This window comes from Phyllosticta capitalensis (genome assembly GCF_038381095.1).
Source record: "Phyllosticta capitalensis strain CBS 128856 chromosome Unknown BKA78scaffold_2, whole genome shotgun sequence".
Taxonomy (NCBI): domain Eukaryota; kingdom Fungi; phylum Ascomycota; class Dothideomycetes; order Botryosphaeriales; family Phyllostictaceae; genus Phyllosticta; species Phyllosticta capitalensis.
The window spans coordinates 851988-867660 of record NW_027117440.1 but is presented as its reverse complement, the minus strand read 5'-3'; the positions used below and the strand labels follow the sequence as shown (position 1 = coordinate 867660).

At 54.7% G+C, this 15673-nt stretch overlaps 5 protein-coding genes across 5 annotated transcripts; 3 read left to right on the top strand and 2 right to left on the bottom strand.

Annotated features, from left to right (window-relative positions):
- Positions 1-247: 247 nt before the first annotated feature.
- BKA78DRAFT_305178 (aconitase) lies at positions 248-3351 on the bottom strand. Its single transcript, XM_066887679.1, has 5 exons — positions 3009-3351; positions 2484-2949; positions 2012-2133; positions 736-1959; positions 248-682 (listed from the first exon to the last, which is right to left on the bottom strand). Exons 1-5 carry the CDS (start codon positions 3252-3254, stop codon positions 419-421), a joined length of 2322 nt encoding a protein of 773 aa, XP_066747525.1. The 5' UTR covers positions 3255-3351; the 3' UTR covers positions 248-418.
- A 1392-nt stretch (positions 3352-4743) lies between these two features.
- BKA78DRAFT_305175 (uncharacterized protein) lies at positions 4744-5466 on the top strand. Its single transcript, XM_066887678.1, has one exon. It carries the CDS (start codon positions 4790-4792, stop codon positions 5354-5356), a length of 567 nt encoding a protein of 188 aa, XP_066747524.1. The 5' UTR covers positions 4744-4789; the 3' UTR covers positions 5357-5466.
- Positions 5467-6499: 1033 nt separating this feature from the next.
- BKA78DRAFT_246359 (uncharacterized protein) lies at positions 6500-7220 on the top strand (the record flags this gene model as incomplete). Its single annotated transcript, XM_066884208.1, has 3 exons — positions 6500-6576; positions 6632-6841; positions 6923-7220. 3 exons carry the CDS (start codon positions 6500-6502, stop codon positions 7218-7220), a joined length of 585 nt encoding a protein of 194 aa, XP_066747523.1.
- Positions 7221-8098: 878 nt separating this feature from the next.
- Positions 8099-10945, top strand: BKA78DRAFT_349666 (uncharacterized protein; the record flags this gene model as incomplete). The annotated part of the gene is made up of 2 exons (XM_066890841.1): positions 8099-8767; positions 8819-10945. 2 exons carry the CDS (start codon positions 8099-8101, stop codon positions 10943-10945), a joined length of 2796 nt encoding a protein of 931 aa, XP_066747522.1.
- Positions 10946-12540: 1595 nt separating this feature from the next.
- On the bottom strand, positions 12541-14129 carry BKA78DRAFT_376934 (26S protease regulatory subunit 6B; the record flags this gene model as incomplete). The annotated part of the gene is made up of 5 exons (XM_066892852.1): positions 13852-14129; positions 13758-13799; positions 13611-13709; positions 13276-13562; positions 12541-13223 (listed from the first exon to the last, which is right to left on the bottom strand). Exons 1-5 carry the CDS (start codon positions 14004-14006, stop codon positions 12541-12543), a joined length of 1266 nt encoding a protein of 421 aa, XP_066747521.1. The 5' UTR covers positions 14007-14129.
- Between the last annotated feature and the right edge of the window lie 1544 nt (positions 14130-15673).

Below are 15673 nucleotides of genomic sequence, written 5' to 3'. Positions count from 1 at the left end.
ATTTACGTTGCGACAGCTTGAGCGCGGTTAGGATTGGAAAGGTGGTCGCTCGAGTCAGGCAGCCGGGCGGTGACGAAGGGCATAATTCCCCTCCGCGGGGTGTTGTGGACCTGACTAGCCACGAGAAAAAATGTGGAGGGGTAGATAATCGCAGCGCTTCAATAGGCCATTGGAGAGAATTCAAATATCAGACTGCCACGACGAAAGTCTAGGGAGCTTTCAACATCTGGTACGAGTACACCAAGCATTGCACTTTGGAAACTTTTGAATTCATTATTCAGCTTCATTCCTCTCCGCCCACCCGAAATTTACCGGCAAAGTAAAGAAACCCATACCCAAGTCGCCTATTGCACAAGACAGAAGTTACAAGCATGCGAAGAAGAAAACCACCAGGCGAAACCCATCAGCCATTCTATTCTTACGAAGAGGACTTCTTGGCCATGGTGTTGAGAGCGGAACCGTTCTTGAACCACTCAATCTGGCCCTCGTTGAAAGTGTGCGAAAGTTCAATGTCGAAAGGCTCGCCGCCGTTGGCGGGGTGTACCCGCAGGGTCATGGGCTTGCCAACGGCCAGCTGCGTGCACATGAGGTCGACCTTGTCGTCGGGCTGGATCCTGTCGTAGTCGTCGGGGTTGGAGAAGGTAAGAGGAAGCATACCCTGCTTCTTCAGGTTGGTCTCGTGCTGTTGCCTTTGTTAGCTACTAATTCAAATTTCGCCCAGAGGTTGCTACTTACGATACGAGCGAAGGACTTGACGATGATGGCAAGACCACCAAGGTGCCTGGGCTCGAGAGCGGCGTGCTCACGGGAAGAGCCCTCGCCGTAGTTCCAGTCACCAACGACGACCCACTTGATGCCCTTCTTCTTGTAGTCACGGGCAACGTCGGGGACAGCACCCCACTCGCCGTTGGTCTGGTTCTTGATCTTATTGGCCTCGCCGTTGGCGGAGTTGATGGCACCAATCAACATGTTGTTGGAGATGTTGTCCAAGTGGCCACGGTACTTCAACCAGGGACCGGCCATGGAGATGTGGTCAGTGGTGGTCTTGCCCTGGGCCTTGATCAGGACGGGAAGGCCGGTGGCGTCCTTGCCGTTCCAGGGCTCGAAAGGCGAGAGGATCTGGAGACGGTCGGAGGTGGGGGAGACGGCGACAGAGACGTTGGCGCGGTCCTCAGGAGGGGCCTGGTAGGTGTTACGGCCAGGGTCGAAACCGCGCGAGGGCAGACCGTCACCAGTGGGCTCCTTCAGCTTGAAGTCCTTGCCGTCGGCATCCTTGAGGGTGTCGGTCAAGGGGTTGAAGTTGAGGGTACCGGCAATGGTGAGGGCAACGACCAGGTCAGGGGAGGTGACGAAAGCGTGGGTAGCGGGGTTGGCGTCGTTACGGCCAGTGAAGTTACGGTTGTAGGACGAGATGATGGAGTTGGGGGTGCCCTTGGGGACGTCCTTGCGGTCCCATTGACCAATGCAAGGTCCGCAGGCGTTGGCGAGAACCATACCACCAAACTCCTCGAAAGTCTTGAGCTGACCGTCACGCTCAATGGTGGCGCGGATCTGCTCGGAACCGGGGGTGACAGTGAACAGAGACTTGGCCTTGATACCGTGGTCCATGGCGTCCTGAGCGATGCTGGCAGCGCGGGACATGTCCTCGTACGAAGAGTTCGTGCAAGAACCAATCAGACCGACCTTGAGGTCCTCGGGCCACTTGTTCTCCTTGACGGCATCCTTGAACTTGCTGATGGGGGTGGCAAGGTCGGGAGTGAAGGGACCGTTGATGTGAGGCTCAAGCTCAGAGAGGTTGATCTCAATGAGCTGGTCGTACTCGGCACCCTGGTCTTCCCTCAGGTCCTTGGCGTACTCGCGGGCGAAGTCACCAATGTCGGTACGCTTGGTGGTGGCAAGGTAGTCGTACATGCGGTCGTTGAAGGGGAAAAGCGAGGTGGTGGCACCAATTTCAGCACCCTTTTTTTCATGTCAGCTTTCACTCATTTTGGTAGAAAAGGACAAATTTCACCATGTTGCAAATTGTTGCCATGCCAGTGCAAGAGAGAGAGTTGGTACCGGGTCCGAAGTACTCGATGATGGCGCCGGTGCCACCCTTGACGGTGAGGATGCCAGCGACCTTCAGGATAATGTCTAAGTCAAATTAGCGCTGCACGTGGAGCAATCGTGTGCCGCGGATGTTGGGGGAAGGAGCGTTCAAGTCCAGTTGCGGAGGGAGAGCAGGAGCATTCAACACCCTGCGCAAGGACACAGAAATTTTCGCCTTTCGCAAATTCAAAGTCCTCGTGGGTATGCTCAGGGAGCATTCGACACCATGGTAAGGACATGGAATTTCTGAAAATCGAAAATTTCAAAGTCCTCGCGGGGCAGCTCAGGGAGCATTCGAGACCCTTGGAAATGACATGGACATTTTCGCCTCTTGAAAATTCCAAGTCCTCGTAGGGAAGCTCAGGGAGCATTCAGGAGCGGGATTGTTGACTTACCCTTGGGAGAGGTCCAGCCAGACATTTGACCAGTGAGCTTGACACCAATGACCTTGGGGGCCTTCAGCTCCCAGGGCAGGTTGGCCATGACATCGACAGCGTCAGCACCACCGACACCAATGGCGGCCATACCGAGACCACCAGCGTTGGGGGTGTGGGAGTCAGTGCCAATCATCAAACCACCGGGGAAAGCGTAGTTCTCGAGGACAATCTGGTGAATGATACCAGAGCCGGGCTTCCAGAAACCAATGTTGTACTTGGCGCAAGCAGTCGACAAGAAGTCGTAGACCTCCTTGTTGATAGCCGTGGCGCGCTCCAGATCCTTCTCACCACCAATTTGCGCCTCAATCAAGTGGTCGCAGTGGACGGTCGTGGGGGTAGCAACGGAGGGCATGCCGGCCGACATGAACTGGAGGATGGCCATCTGAGCGGTGGCATCTTGACAGGCCACGCGGTCAGGACGGAGCTGGGTGGGAGAGTTAGAAAAGCTTTCATGTATCTGGGGCGAAAAAAGGCGAGACGTACCTTGAGGTAGGACTTTCCGCGCTCAATCTCTTGGCCGTGGGGGTCGTCCAAGTGCGAGTAGATGATCTTCTCGGTGTAGGTGAGGGGTTTGTTCAAGCGGCTCCGGACAATGGAGAGGTTTTCGCTCAACTTCTTGTAGGGGATGAAGTTGCCCTGCTCATGGATGTTCTGGTTGACCTTGCGGCTCAGAGGCGCATCGCTGACGGTGGCCAGGCCACGACGGGCCAGCCGCGAGAACCTGAACATTTTGCAAGAGGTATCAGATCGGAGCTTCTCAGCCTCGAGTCTGCCCAGGAGTTGGAGGGAGAGCGGATGGTTTTGAAAGAGAACTGGGCGATGGTGGAGGAAAGAGGGAGAAGTGGGCAAGGACGGGGACAAGAGGTCGCCGGGCCGATGGGCTCTCAGCCTTGTCCAATGGGACGCGGTAGATTTCAACGCAAGAACCGAGGCTAGCCTCGTCATACCGTCCTGATCAACGGCTGAAGACCATCCCCAGAACCGTGAAAGCAGCTGCAGCTAAAAGCAGTGCGACAGACTTTCGATCACTCCTTGTCACCGCTGCAGTCTCCTTCTTCAACCTTAATTCGTCTGCATTCCTCTACTCCTTAACGCTCGTTGCGTCCCTCCAGCGCGTGCAAGCGGCCGTCCCCGCGGCAAAGGAACCTGGCTGGCCGGGCTGGCTGGGGAGCTTGGGCCACGTATGAAAAAATGAGAGAGGTCTGCAGGTCAAAAGTTGGGTTGCACGGACATGGGTAACATCCATCGCCCACCGGCTGGATCCCGGACCGAGCCTCTTCACCCGAAAATCCCTCCCAAGAACGACGCCGCCGTCCTGAGCAATCCCAGCGCGCGTCCACATCCACCTTGGCATCGTCATCTGTTTCGTCGCCGCAATTACGCATGCATGCTGATAACGACGGCTTACTAACTCCCTACCCCTCTGGTCCAAGTACCAAGGTTGAGTCTTTGTGTTCTTGGACTTGTCGTTTGCCAACTTGACCTGATATGCCCAAATTCAAAAGTCAAAATATGTATACAGGGAGTGATCAAATACCTAGCTCCCGAAAGACTTGAACGTTTGAGCTCGTGGAAGAATAGCTACAGGGAGCATTCAAGCACCCCGCACTGCCTTGGAGTTGGCATTTCTTTTCCAGCCCACTATATCGTTGCTATGGCTCAGGGGCTGTCAACTCCCAAGTTCCATAGTTCTAACGAGTCATCTTTAGGTATATTCTCAAATCTATTCAAGTCATTTTCATGTTCTGATATGGTTGCTTAAATCCTCCATGTCATTTTAGCCCCTAGATTTTTCATTCTCTACTTTCCAGATTCTTTCTCTGACCGTGAAATCATCCTGGCGATTGAAAGAGCACAATATCCCAAGGCGCTCTAGCCTATGGAATGAATGCTCCTTGTGGCTACAACTAAATACTTGAACACTTCAGTCACCTTGTTTGATATAAGCTTGAATGCTCCTTGTCCGCTTCCTTTGGGACATGCCCTGTGAGTCACGTCAATAGCCACTTGGACCCTCCGTAGTCGGTAGCTACAGACAGTGCTCCATATCTACACACATCCAACATACGAATGCTCCCCAGACCTCCGTTTTCGCCAAGGGCTAAGACGACCACATGCACCGAGCCCGGAGACTCCTCGCCCGACTCGTTTTCCGGCTTACATATGTATGACAGCGGCGTGGATGTCGCCACGGATATCAGCATGACTTCACCCAGCGGAAATATTTCCTGGCAGATAGTATAGCCGCTACATCGTGCAGTTGCATGTGGCGGGGGCAGTTCTGGTACCCGGAGGAGCTCGGGCCAACCGAACAAGTCAAGGGCGCCCATTTTTTGCGCCAACACCGCGACACCACGCATATCAATCGGCACAGCGTCAACGTCGCCGCCGCCGCCATGCCTGCAATCCGAGGAGCCGATAGCAAGAAAAAGACTCGCCGCTACGCTCGCGACGTCGACCAGGTCTACGCGGACCTGCGCTCCGAGCGCCACCTGCAGCAGTTCCAGGAAACAAAGGCCAAAGAAGACTTGCCCGGTCTGGGCGAGTTTTACTGCAAAGAATGCGCCAAATGGTTTGAGAGCGACGCCAACCTCGTCGCCCACCGCAAAGCGAAGCCTCACAAGCGCAGGTACGTCCAGCTTTTTCTCTCCTTCGAGGTCGAGGTCCAGAATCCTGACTTGAGTCTGCAGACTGCGCCAGTTGAAGGAGGAGCCCTACACGCAAAAGGAGGCAGAGGCGGCCGCCGGCCTGCGTACCGACAACGGACCTCGCGTTGGCTCCAGGCCCGACAACACCGGGCTGTCAAACGCCGTCGAAGGCATGATGGTTGAAGAGAGCGTTGCCTGAGGCCGCCCGCCGTGTTTCGTATTTTCGCGAAGAAAAACCACACGGTCCTGCGTAACGCAAAATTACTGGATTTTCTTTCTCATCAGCAAAAAAAGCATTCGGCCGGCGTTCTGGCGGGATTTTCTCGGAATCGGACAGATGGATCTCAGGAGTTGTGGGCAAGCCGGAATTATGGGGGAGCCTTGAAGCTCGAATGTCAATGGGCACGATGGGATTGGTGCTTTTCGTGTTGCGGATGGGCGAGGTTGCGGTGCGCGGACCACAAACCCGCATCGCGATTGAGGCGCGGGTGGCTACGCGGCACCGCCAGCTGTCAAGAGAATGACAAAAGCTTGACGTCTCATCAAGACACCAACACGGTGTCCAAATTTCTGGGTCTTTGCGCGTGTACTCGATTGCTCCCTGTGACCATAATTCTACAGAGTGGATTCTCTCTTATGTTCTGGCTGTCAAGCGCATGATAGCTTCGCGTTTGCATTGGTTTTCCTCAGCCATCGGCAAGCCTCGAATTTTTAATCTCTTTCGTCACCTACTCCGTACTGTGCCCCGAAAAGATCCAATAATAGGTCTTTCAACCAGCAGCTCCGGACCAACCACAACTTGAACATTCAAACGCATTCGCTTGTATGGAGCGAGGCTTGGTTGCAATGCAACGGCACACGGAGACCTTGATCGCTTCTGATGTTTACCCTTTGGAGTAATTGATATGCATATGATTGCTCTCGACACCTACACCAATGGACTTTGGTAAACTCAAGTCTTGAAGTCGAGCAGTTAGTATGTCTTGTCCGTGCTCGTAGTGACGAATGCTCCTTGCGAGTGGCACGACTTTAGCCATCGAGTCCAAGGCATCGCCAGGCAGTAACCAGGTTGGGCTGCCAAGAAACGCCTCTATGCTCCTACAGGATCGCTACCTTTTAAAATCACACTGGTAACTGGCTCTACGTTTGTACGCGACATGGGAATGAAACTCGAATTGCAGTGACTCAGAGATGGGCATCTCTTTGCCTTTGCTGCCTGTCTGCCTGGTGGTCGCGTCGACACCATAAAATAGTGGCCGCATGCACCACCAGCCTAGCCAGCACCAAAGCGGCATCCAACTTCTTCAAGCCTCAAACAACTCAACCATGTCCTCCTTCATTCTTACCGAGCTGTACGGCGGTGCCATCACCGTCGAGCTTCCCGCAACCTACGCCGATGTCAGGTAAATATCAAGATATTAGACCGCATCAGAATTTTGTTGCTAACATTTGCGCCAGCTCCATTCGCCAAGTGCCCGACAACCAGGAAGTCTATCTGGAAAGAGATGGATTCACGAGTGTGATCTTCGACATCATGGAGCGCGTGGAGCAGGACCAGGCCGCAAACGACGAGGAGGCCCTCAAATTCCACTATGCCGACATGGTGGGCGATTCAAACGACGCCACGCAGTTTTGGCATTCCAATGTTGCGGTGCTCTCCCGCATGCCGTAAGTACCTCCACTTCCCTTTTTGCGACAAATCGAATGCATATGAGAAAAATCCAGCAGTGGCTAACCTCGCACCAACAGCAATACACCCGCCTACACTCTTGTCGCCACCCAACATCCGGCACCGGACCCATCATCGCGCCGGCCGCAGCCAGACTTCACGGCCATCGTCCTCATCCTGGTCCGCCTGGCGCAGCAAAAGACGGACATTGTCATCACCGTCAACGTGCCCCACGTGCCGGGCGAGTACGTCAAGGAAGACGTCGACTTTTCACGTGCCAAGCAGGGTCCGCTCATGGACGCTGCGGCGGCCATCAAGCAACAGATTCTGCAGACCTTTGAAATCAAAGACTGGAATCTGTTTGTTAATGAAGAGTAGAGAATTCTGGGGTTGGGATCGTTTTCCCAGCGCTGCGGTACCGGGACCGGTATGCGTGCATTCCTGGATCGCACGGGGATTTTCGGTACCTTGGACGAGCGAGAATTAGTTACATGATATCCGGAACTTCTAATGGATCGACAATCCAAATGGAGATGCGCATTGGGTCTCACAATCGAACGCCAATGGATTTTGAAAAAGGCATTTGGTCTTGCAATCAACACATAAACTTGGGGGCTACGAGTGCATTGCGCATAGCCCCTGGAGACAAAAATCGACAGGCAGTATCTCAACATCGTCAAAAGCAGCAGCAAACCATTGGAATCCTGCCCTGGCAACATCATAAATTCCGTATTAGATTTGAACCAAATTTAAGAAAAGCTGTCTTCGAAACTAGTATCGAATAAATATTGATCAAAATATCTGGGACAAAATAGATTGAGAGGCATTTATTCACACAGAGCCTTCGCAAATATTTCCAAGAGACCTTCTTTTGTCTATATCAAAGAATGATCATAGTGATTTCATCCCCTGCTCGAGCTCGGAGAACTTGGATGCATGCCATCCCCGACTACGGGTTTCGAATGGTCCTTGTGAGGACATGTAGAGGAACTCGATGCTTCCTGGTCTGTGACGTGAGAGACTCAAATGCTCCGCAGCTGCACATTCCTCAAAAACAGAGCCTGTCAAAGTCTCCATTTTTGCTCTCGACATTTGCTCCTCAGTCTTGAACGCAAGACTAGACAGGTTTAGCGTGAACGGGAGATCAGCAACAAGGGTCCCCACGAATGACGCGATTGATCTGAACGTCGCGTTGCTCCCTTCGTCGAGCTCCCCACGCGCATGCGCCGACATCACGCCACCTTCTTTTCCCCGCAATGAGTAGCCCTGCAAAACGCCGCAGGAAGAACAACTTCTCTGGCTCCACCGCCCCCGTCCGCGGCCTCGACTACTTCTTCAACAAACAAAAGGAAAAGCCACAGGTTGCCGAGCCCTCTCCGAAGGATGCGACGGACGCGCAGACAGCACCGGAACCCCCCGCCGAGGACTCGACGTTGACGGACGAACAGTTGGCGAGGAAGCTGCAGGAAGAGTGGGATAGGGAGGCAAATGGTGCTCAAGAGCGAGCACAAACGCCGCCGCAGGATGGGCAGAATGGAAGACATGGGGACACTGGCTCGAAGGAGGCTCCGTTGCCTCCCAACTCGACAGACCCGCCACAAACCCCGATCGAACCACGTCAGGAAATCGAGGCGAAACCCAGCGTAGGGAAGAATGTCTTGAAGCTGCAGTCCAATGCCACCGCCGAAGACACCATCACCACCAATATACCCTTCGACGAGAGTCCCTTGCAATTCGATCCTTCCAAATACGTATCCGAACTTCAAGCACACTGGGGGGCAGACGGTGGCAACGCAACGTACGCATTGCTCACCAGATGCTTTGTTTTGGTCAACAGCACTCAGAGTCGCATCAAGATTGTGGATACACTGGTAAATCTGCTTCGGACTATCATCGAGGGCGATCCTGAAAGCTTGCTTCCAGCTGTGAGTCTACAGGTAAATTCTCACAACGCTCAGGGCTGACTGAAGGCACAGGTCTGGCTTGCAACAAACTCCATTTCTCCCCCCTACATCGACTTGGAACTCGGTCTTGGTGGATCCGCAATTTCCAAAGCCCTCAAAACATCATACGGGCTCGACAATGGTGGACTCAAGAATCTCTACAACAAATACGGCGACGCTGGTGACGTAGCATTCGAGGCAAAGAAGCGTCAGAGCTTTACGCTGCGGAAACCTAAGCCACTGACGATTAAGGGTGTGTATGAATCGTTGCGCAAGATTGCTACTAGCAAGGGCCAGGGCAGTCAAGAGGTCAAGCAGCGAATAGTGGAGCGCTTGCTCCAAGACGCCAGGGGTGCCGAAGAGTCCCGCTACATTGTTCGGACATTGGTGCAGCATTTGCGAATTGGCGCCGTTAAGACGACCATGCTGATTGCCCTCTCTCGCGCATTTCTCCTCTCGCGGCCTCCTGGAGCAGAGTTCCCCGTACGAGAAGCGTCCTCGCTGGCAAAACTGCGAAAAGAAGAGCTGGCAGAGATCTACTCGCGTAATGAAGAAATCGTCAAGGCGAGCTTTGCACGTCGACCCAACTACAACGACCTCGTCCCGACGCTGCTGGAGATTGGCGTATGCGACGAGCTACTCCTGAGATGTGGCCTAGCACTCCACATCCCACTCCGCCCCATGCTGGGGAGCATCACGCGGGACATTGGGGAGATGCTCACCAAGCTGCAAGGCCGCGACTTTAGCTGCGAATTCAAGTATGACGGGCAGCGAGCGCAGGTGCACTGCGACGAGCGGGGCCAAGTCACAATCTTCTCGCGGCACCTGGAAGTCATGACGGAGAAATATCCGGACTTGGTGGCCCTCGTGCCGCAGATTCGCGGTGAGGAAGTCAGCAGCTTCATCCTCGAGGGCGAGGTCGTCGCCATCGACCGCGAGACGGGCGAGCTACGCCCTTTTCAGGTGCTAGCAAATCGGGCTAGAAAGGATGTAGTGATCCAGAGCGTCAAGATTGACGTGTGTCTTTTCTCCTTTGATTTGATGTATTTGAACGGGGTCGAGCTGCTGGATAAGCCGTTCAGAGAGCGGAGATCTTTACTACGCAGTCTCTTCAACGAGATCCCTCACCACTTTACCTGGGTCAAGAGCATGGATGCCACGTCGGCCGACCAGGAAGCCGTCAGCGACTTTTTCAAGCAAGCCACCAGCATCAAGTGCGAAGGCATCATGGTCAAGGTCCTCGACAACCTGCCCAACCCCAACCTCTTGGAAGACGTGGGCGAGGAGAAAGAGTCGTCCATGCCGCCTCCACCAACCACGCCCTCCAAGAAATCCAAGAAGACCAAAGCAAAACAGAAGACCAAACCCCCGACAGACCAAACAGCAACCGAGCCCGCCGACGCCGCCGACGCCTCCAAAGGCGGCCGCCGCAAAGCGCTCCTCGCAACCTACGAGCCGGACAAACGGCTCGACTCGTGGCTCAAAGTCAAGAAAGACTACAACACGTCGTCGGCCGACACGATCGACCTCATCCCAGTGGGTGGCTGGCACGGGCAGGGCCGCAAGCACAAGTGGTGGAGTCCAGTCCTGCTTGCCGTCCGCAATCCCGAGACGGGAGAGCTCGAGGCCGTCACAAAGTGCATCTCGGGGTTTACCGACAAGTTTTACGAGGCCATGCGCGCAAAGTATGATCCCGATGCCGACGCCGAGGTGGAGGATGACGGGAGCGGGAGCGAGGGCGAAAACGAGGACAAAGATGACGCCAATCGAGATGACGGCCATGGCGACACCCCGCAACCCACCAAGCAGCGCACGACAACAACGCACCCCAGCAAACCGCCCTACGTTGCCTATAGCGGGCACCCAGACGTATGGTTCGAGCCGCTCGAAGTGTGGGAGTGCGCCTTTGCCGACATCACGCTCAGTCCCACCTACCCGGCGGCGCTGGGGCTGGTCAGCGATGAGCGCGGACTCAGCCTGCGTTTTCCACGCTTTTTGAGGGTCAGAGAGGACAAGAGTGTCGATGAGGCGAGCACGAGTGATTTTTTGGCCGGTTTGTATTGGAAGCAGGGGGAGCGGCCGGCGGCGAGTGCGGTAAAGGTTGAGGGTGCTGATGTGGAGGAGGAGGGAGATGGTGGGGAGGAGGAGCAAGAGGGGTAGAAGATGGTTTTTGAAAAAAGTTGGAGAGGGGGTTTGGGTTTGAAGCACATACATCTTGTCCAGACACTGTTGAAGCGTAAAAAACAAGAACAGACCTGTCAATTCACCCGTGTTCAACAGTTCAATCACACTCGGGTCTCCTCATCTCAACTCCTTAAGGCGCAGAGCCGAGAAAATGACTGCTGAGCAGGGTGTTGCCGCGAGCGGCGCCCCCCCCGCCCCTCATTACTAGAAACAGACATACATATGCCCGGCTTTGGCCTCCCACGCTCATATACCAAGGCACAAACCAAATTGCGAAGACCTTCGGGACGCCGACCTAGACACGGGCGCACATCGGACTCGGGGGTTCGTCGTTGCCCATATCGGCGGCCATTGTCTTGCGGAGGTTTGGAATCGAAGGGGGGAGGTCTTGGGGGGACTTTTCTGCTTCCGTGGTGTCTCTCTCTCTTCCCGAGTCCAGAGGATCATGATGGCTGTGGCGAGGGGGGGAGAAGGTGTGCTTCCATGGGCTTTGGACAACGGGGCGAAGGCGCCCGGGCAGACAGACAGGCATGGACGGGGTCACCATCCACCTGCTGGGGGGTAAATGCTGTCTGTCTGTCCTTTCCTGACTCCTCCTTCGGCGCCTTGAGTTGTGTCGCCACTACATAGCCTGGCACATGCTGCCTCTACTCCTCCTGTAAATATCCGCTCAACCCATATCGGCCATCCCACACTTGTACCAGCCAGCCCATCAAAACATGCAGGCATCTCTAAACGCTGACGCCTGGAAGCACCCAATCCCAAAACACCTTCGCTGCTTCTCGAGCCCCACGGAGCCGAGTCAGCATCACGTCATGGACACGGTTTGGTTGCAACCGCAGCAGCTGATTGCGTCGACGAGACGGGGATCATGGGAGCAAACACCAACCCCCCGCGAAGAGCCGAGCTGTTGGAAACAGCTGGAAAAAAAAAAAAAAAAAAAGTGGGAGAGTGGGGTGGGGGAAGGGAAAGGGGAAGAAGGGCCCCGTCGTTACGAATTTGACTTATGAATTGGAGAAGCTGGTGGGTTTTTGGTGTACACTTGCGACTTTTGGCATCAAATCAGAAAAGAATTTTCCCGTCAAACTTCATTTTAGTGTAAACCCATGTTGTCGGCACATACATGATCCACCCAAGAAAAGCGAGCGGACAGACAAGACCACGAAACACATGAAAAATTTTGGTCCAGCAAAGTACGCTTGTGAGTAGTCTCGCAGATCCTACGTTCGAGGTTCAAAGTACGTTCAAGGTACGTAATCATAAAGGCATAGGAGGGTTGCTGTACCAAGTCCGGGTGCTGGATTGTATGGGAGATGATACCCCTGCGCTACCAAAGACAGCAACATCACTCACTTGAGACACCTGCGATTCATGCGGCGAGTGAAGTCATTCCAGTACGAAATTGCGCTGTTCAGTAAATCTGGTTTGGACCACTCTCTACCATATTCATTTGGCTAATCCATTAGACGCCCAAAATGCCAGCGAAACCGCCCTTTCCTTCTGACTTGCTTCGCTTTGCTCTCCACGCAAGACCCGCAAACAACAGCCCTCCGCTCCACACGACGCAACGCTTACTTGTAAAAGTCAAACTTGTCGGCCTCCTGTGCGCCCTTGACCTGGCTCGAGTAGGCATCTTCAAGATCCGACTGGATGATGTTGTATCTGTTCTTGCGGACGGCGCGAAGACCGGCCTCCTGCATGATGGCGGCAATGATGGCACCGGACAAGGGGTCGTTGCGGACGATGAGCGAGTCGAGGTCGACCTCGGGCGACAGGCTCATCTTGGACGCGATGGTCGTGAAGATGAGTCGTCTCTCGCGGCGGTCGCGCAGGGATGGGAATTCAATCTTTCGGTCGAGACGTCCGGGACGCAGCAGGGCCGGGTCGAGCGTGTCGGCACGGTTGGTGGCCATGATGACCTTGACGTTGCTCGTCTGGTCGAAACCGTCCATCTGGTTCAGGAGTTCCAGCAGGATACGCTGGACTTCTCTGTCTGCTCCGGTCTGGGCGTCGAAACGCTTCGTGGCAATGGCGTCAATTTCGTCGATGAAGATAATGGCGGGAGAGTTCTCGCGGGCCATCCTAAAGACGTCGCGGACCATGCGAGGACCTTCTCCGAGGTATTTCTGCACGAATTCGGAGCCGACGACGCGGATGAATGATGCAGTGGTGCTGTTTGCAACAGCCTTGACAAGCATAGTCTTTCCGGTTCCTGGGGGTCCGTACAGCAAGACACCGCGAGGAGGGTCGATACCTGTGAAATCATCAGCCAGCTGCAACCACCCAGATGTCGTGTGCCGCCTTACCGATTTGGTGGTAAAGGTCAAAGTGTGTTAGCGGAAGCTCAACGGCCTCCCGAATCTCCTGCTTCTGCATGTCCAATCCACCAACATCCGCATAGGTGACATCCGGCTTCTCATCCGCACCCAACATGGCAATGGAAGAATCCGCCTCCGGAGGAAGGATATCTACTAGAGCATTGGAATGTCTGTGGAGGGCGACAGAGGACGAAGGCTTGAGGAGTTCGCGGTCGAGGGTAGAGAGGATGCGGACGACGTAGTTAGAGCCGGTAGAGGATTGAACGATGCCAGTCCTATGCGATGTTAGTCTTGTCCATTTGGTGGAGGGCGTCCTTGCGTACGTTTGGTCTATTGCCTCCATGAATTGTCCAATGACCAACGGCACGCTCTGAATACGCTTGATCTCCTCCTGAGCGCGCACCAGCTCCCTCTTCAAACTCCTACCAGCTGTTAGTTCCCATGCAATAGCTCTACAAATGGCGACAAACCTCTGCTCATCCTTGATGTATTCCTCCTGTAATTGAATGTACCTGACATCATCAGCGCTTGCGTTGGCTGAGTAGCCTGCGGGCGGACACGCACTCGAGCTGTCTTTGGAGCTTCTTGAAGGTCGAATATTGATCGTTCTTTTCGTCAGTGAAGCCTTCGAGCGAATCGATGTCGGGGATAGAGGAAGGAAGGGCCTTCTTGTGAGGTGGCACCTGGTTGGCCGGGTTCTCGACAGCAACGTCGGACATGGTGGAGACTGCGCTGGACGTCGGGTCGCTTCAAGAATATCGGGTTGGATGTAGAGCTGACGGACGGAGCAAAGGGAACGATGGCGCAGAGGCGAATGCGGGCGACGGAGGTGAGGTTGGAATGTAGCTGTGATGGAGCTATGGACGCGCCTCTGGTCGATGGGATGCCGGCCGCGTGCCAAGACTGATCACGTGGACTAAGGCGGTACGGAGTGGCAGAATTGGGCGGTGGCTGATGCCTGAGGCAGACCACGTTTTGAGCCGGGAGTCTCCTTTTCTTGTCCAAAGCCGCGGACACAAAGATAATCAAGAATAGGTAAAGTGACAGGGACCATTTCTGGATTTGAAACGGCGTAGGGATGGACTATCCGAGCTGCTGTTCTACAGGAGGGATTGGAAGTGCTTGGTCTCTACTCCTTGATGTCCTAGTCGCGGAAACGACTCCCAAAGAATCGTCCAAAGTTTGGCTTCAAGCATGATTTCGAGGCTTGTTGGTAGAAGTCATGGCACACAGAGTTGGAAGTGCTGCCTCAATAAAGAGGATTTAGTGAACCCTAGTTCCATGTAGCTAGATCCAAGTGGCTTAAGTGATTCATAGATGGAGGTTTTCCAAGATGGAAATTCTCCGTGTCTCTACAGGAGTAGTTGGTCAACTTTTGGTAATGAGAACCGTTGGCTTGGGCACATGTGCCTCAGGCGACAAGGACTACTCTCAGATAAAGCAGGCCCAGAGAACGACCGGATCTCCGCCCCACACGGCTGTTGAAGCGCACGGCAGCGTCGGGTCTCTTCGTAGTCTTATAGGAGCAGTGTTTCAGTCTGATCTCCAGACTCCAGGGTTACACTGTGGGGAAGAGTGTTGGCACCTCAGGGCGTTAGTCAATCAGTACGTCTGGTCGGCCCACCTGGTTGAGCCGTCCGTCATCGGGAGGAAGCCAAAGAACGGTAGGGTTGGCCGTTGGAGACGAGGGCGGGGATGAGAAGATATAAAAGCTATAAAGTCGCCGGTTCGTCTTGTTCTTGCTGCGTCTACTTGTGCCGTATCTGTTGCGTTGCGCATCCCTGCTTGTCCAGCTAGCTTTGGGGCCACCAATCCGTTTTAAGCGTCTGCCATTATTGTGCGGTGCCTGCTCGTGACGGACTGACGGGCAAATATGCCTCGATCGACTGCTGCTGCGAGTTTGTATCGTTACATGTATTCTTCAACTTCTACTCCTCATCGTCGTCGTGGTCTTCAAGTCGTCTCGTCGTGGCCGCTGCTCGCTAAGCATGGATGGATTGGCTCCCGAGAGCGCGCGCCAGCCTCTTGGCCCTTCTCTCATCCCGTTCCATCAGAATCGACCTCTCAGCACGACCCCCCCAATCAAGCTACCTTGACTTATCCTCCTCCGCCCTGAGCCTTAGTAAGTCACTCGTCCAAATCTCCCTATTACCCAGACCTGTGCGAGGGCCGACTGTGCCTACGCGCTCGTGTCCTGCTACGCCGTCGTGGCTGAAAGCCTGCCTGCTGCCCCGTCGGCTCCCGCCCAAACCAAAGAGAGACGCTCACCGCATCCCCCCGATCGGCTTACCTGGCGCGCGTCGCCCGCGAAAGTCGACCAAGCGCTGTGTGTCGTCGTCCCTCGTTGCTATCCGATGCTGTCGCGTCGCATGCTGATGGTCGTGGT

Bases quoted from the DNA above. Each gene is read 5' to 3' on its own strand.
- BKA78DRAFT_305178 (XM_066887679.1), bottom strand. From the start codon at position 3,254: ATGTTCAGGTTCTCGCGGCTGGCCCGTCGTGGCCTGGCCACCGTCAGC. The intron at 2,950-3,008 runs GTACGTCTCGCC...TCTCCCACCCAG, and splicing joins GCGGAAAGTCCTACCTCAAG to CTCCGTCCTGACCGCGTGGC. The intron at 683-735 runs GTAAGTAGCAAC...CAAAGGCAACAG, and splicing joins TCAAGTCCTTCGCTCGTATC to CACGAGACCAACCTGAAGAA.
- BKA78DRAFT_305175 (XM_066887678.1), top strand. From the start codon at position 4,790: ATGTGGCGGGGGCAGTTCTGGTACCCGGAGGAGCTCGGGCCAACCGAA.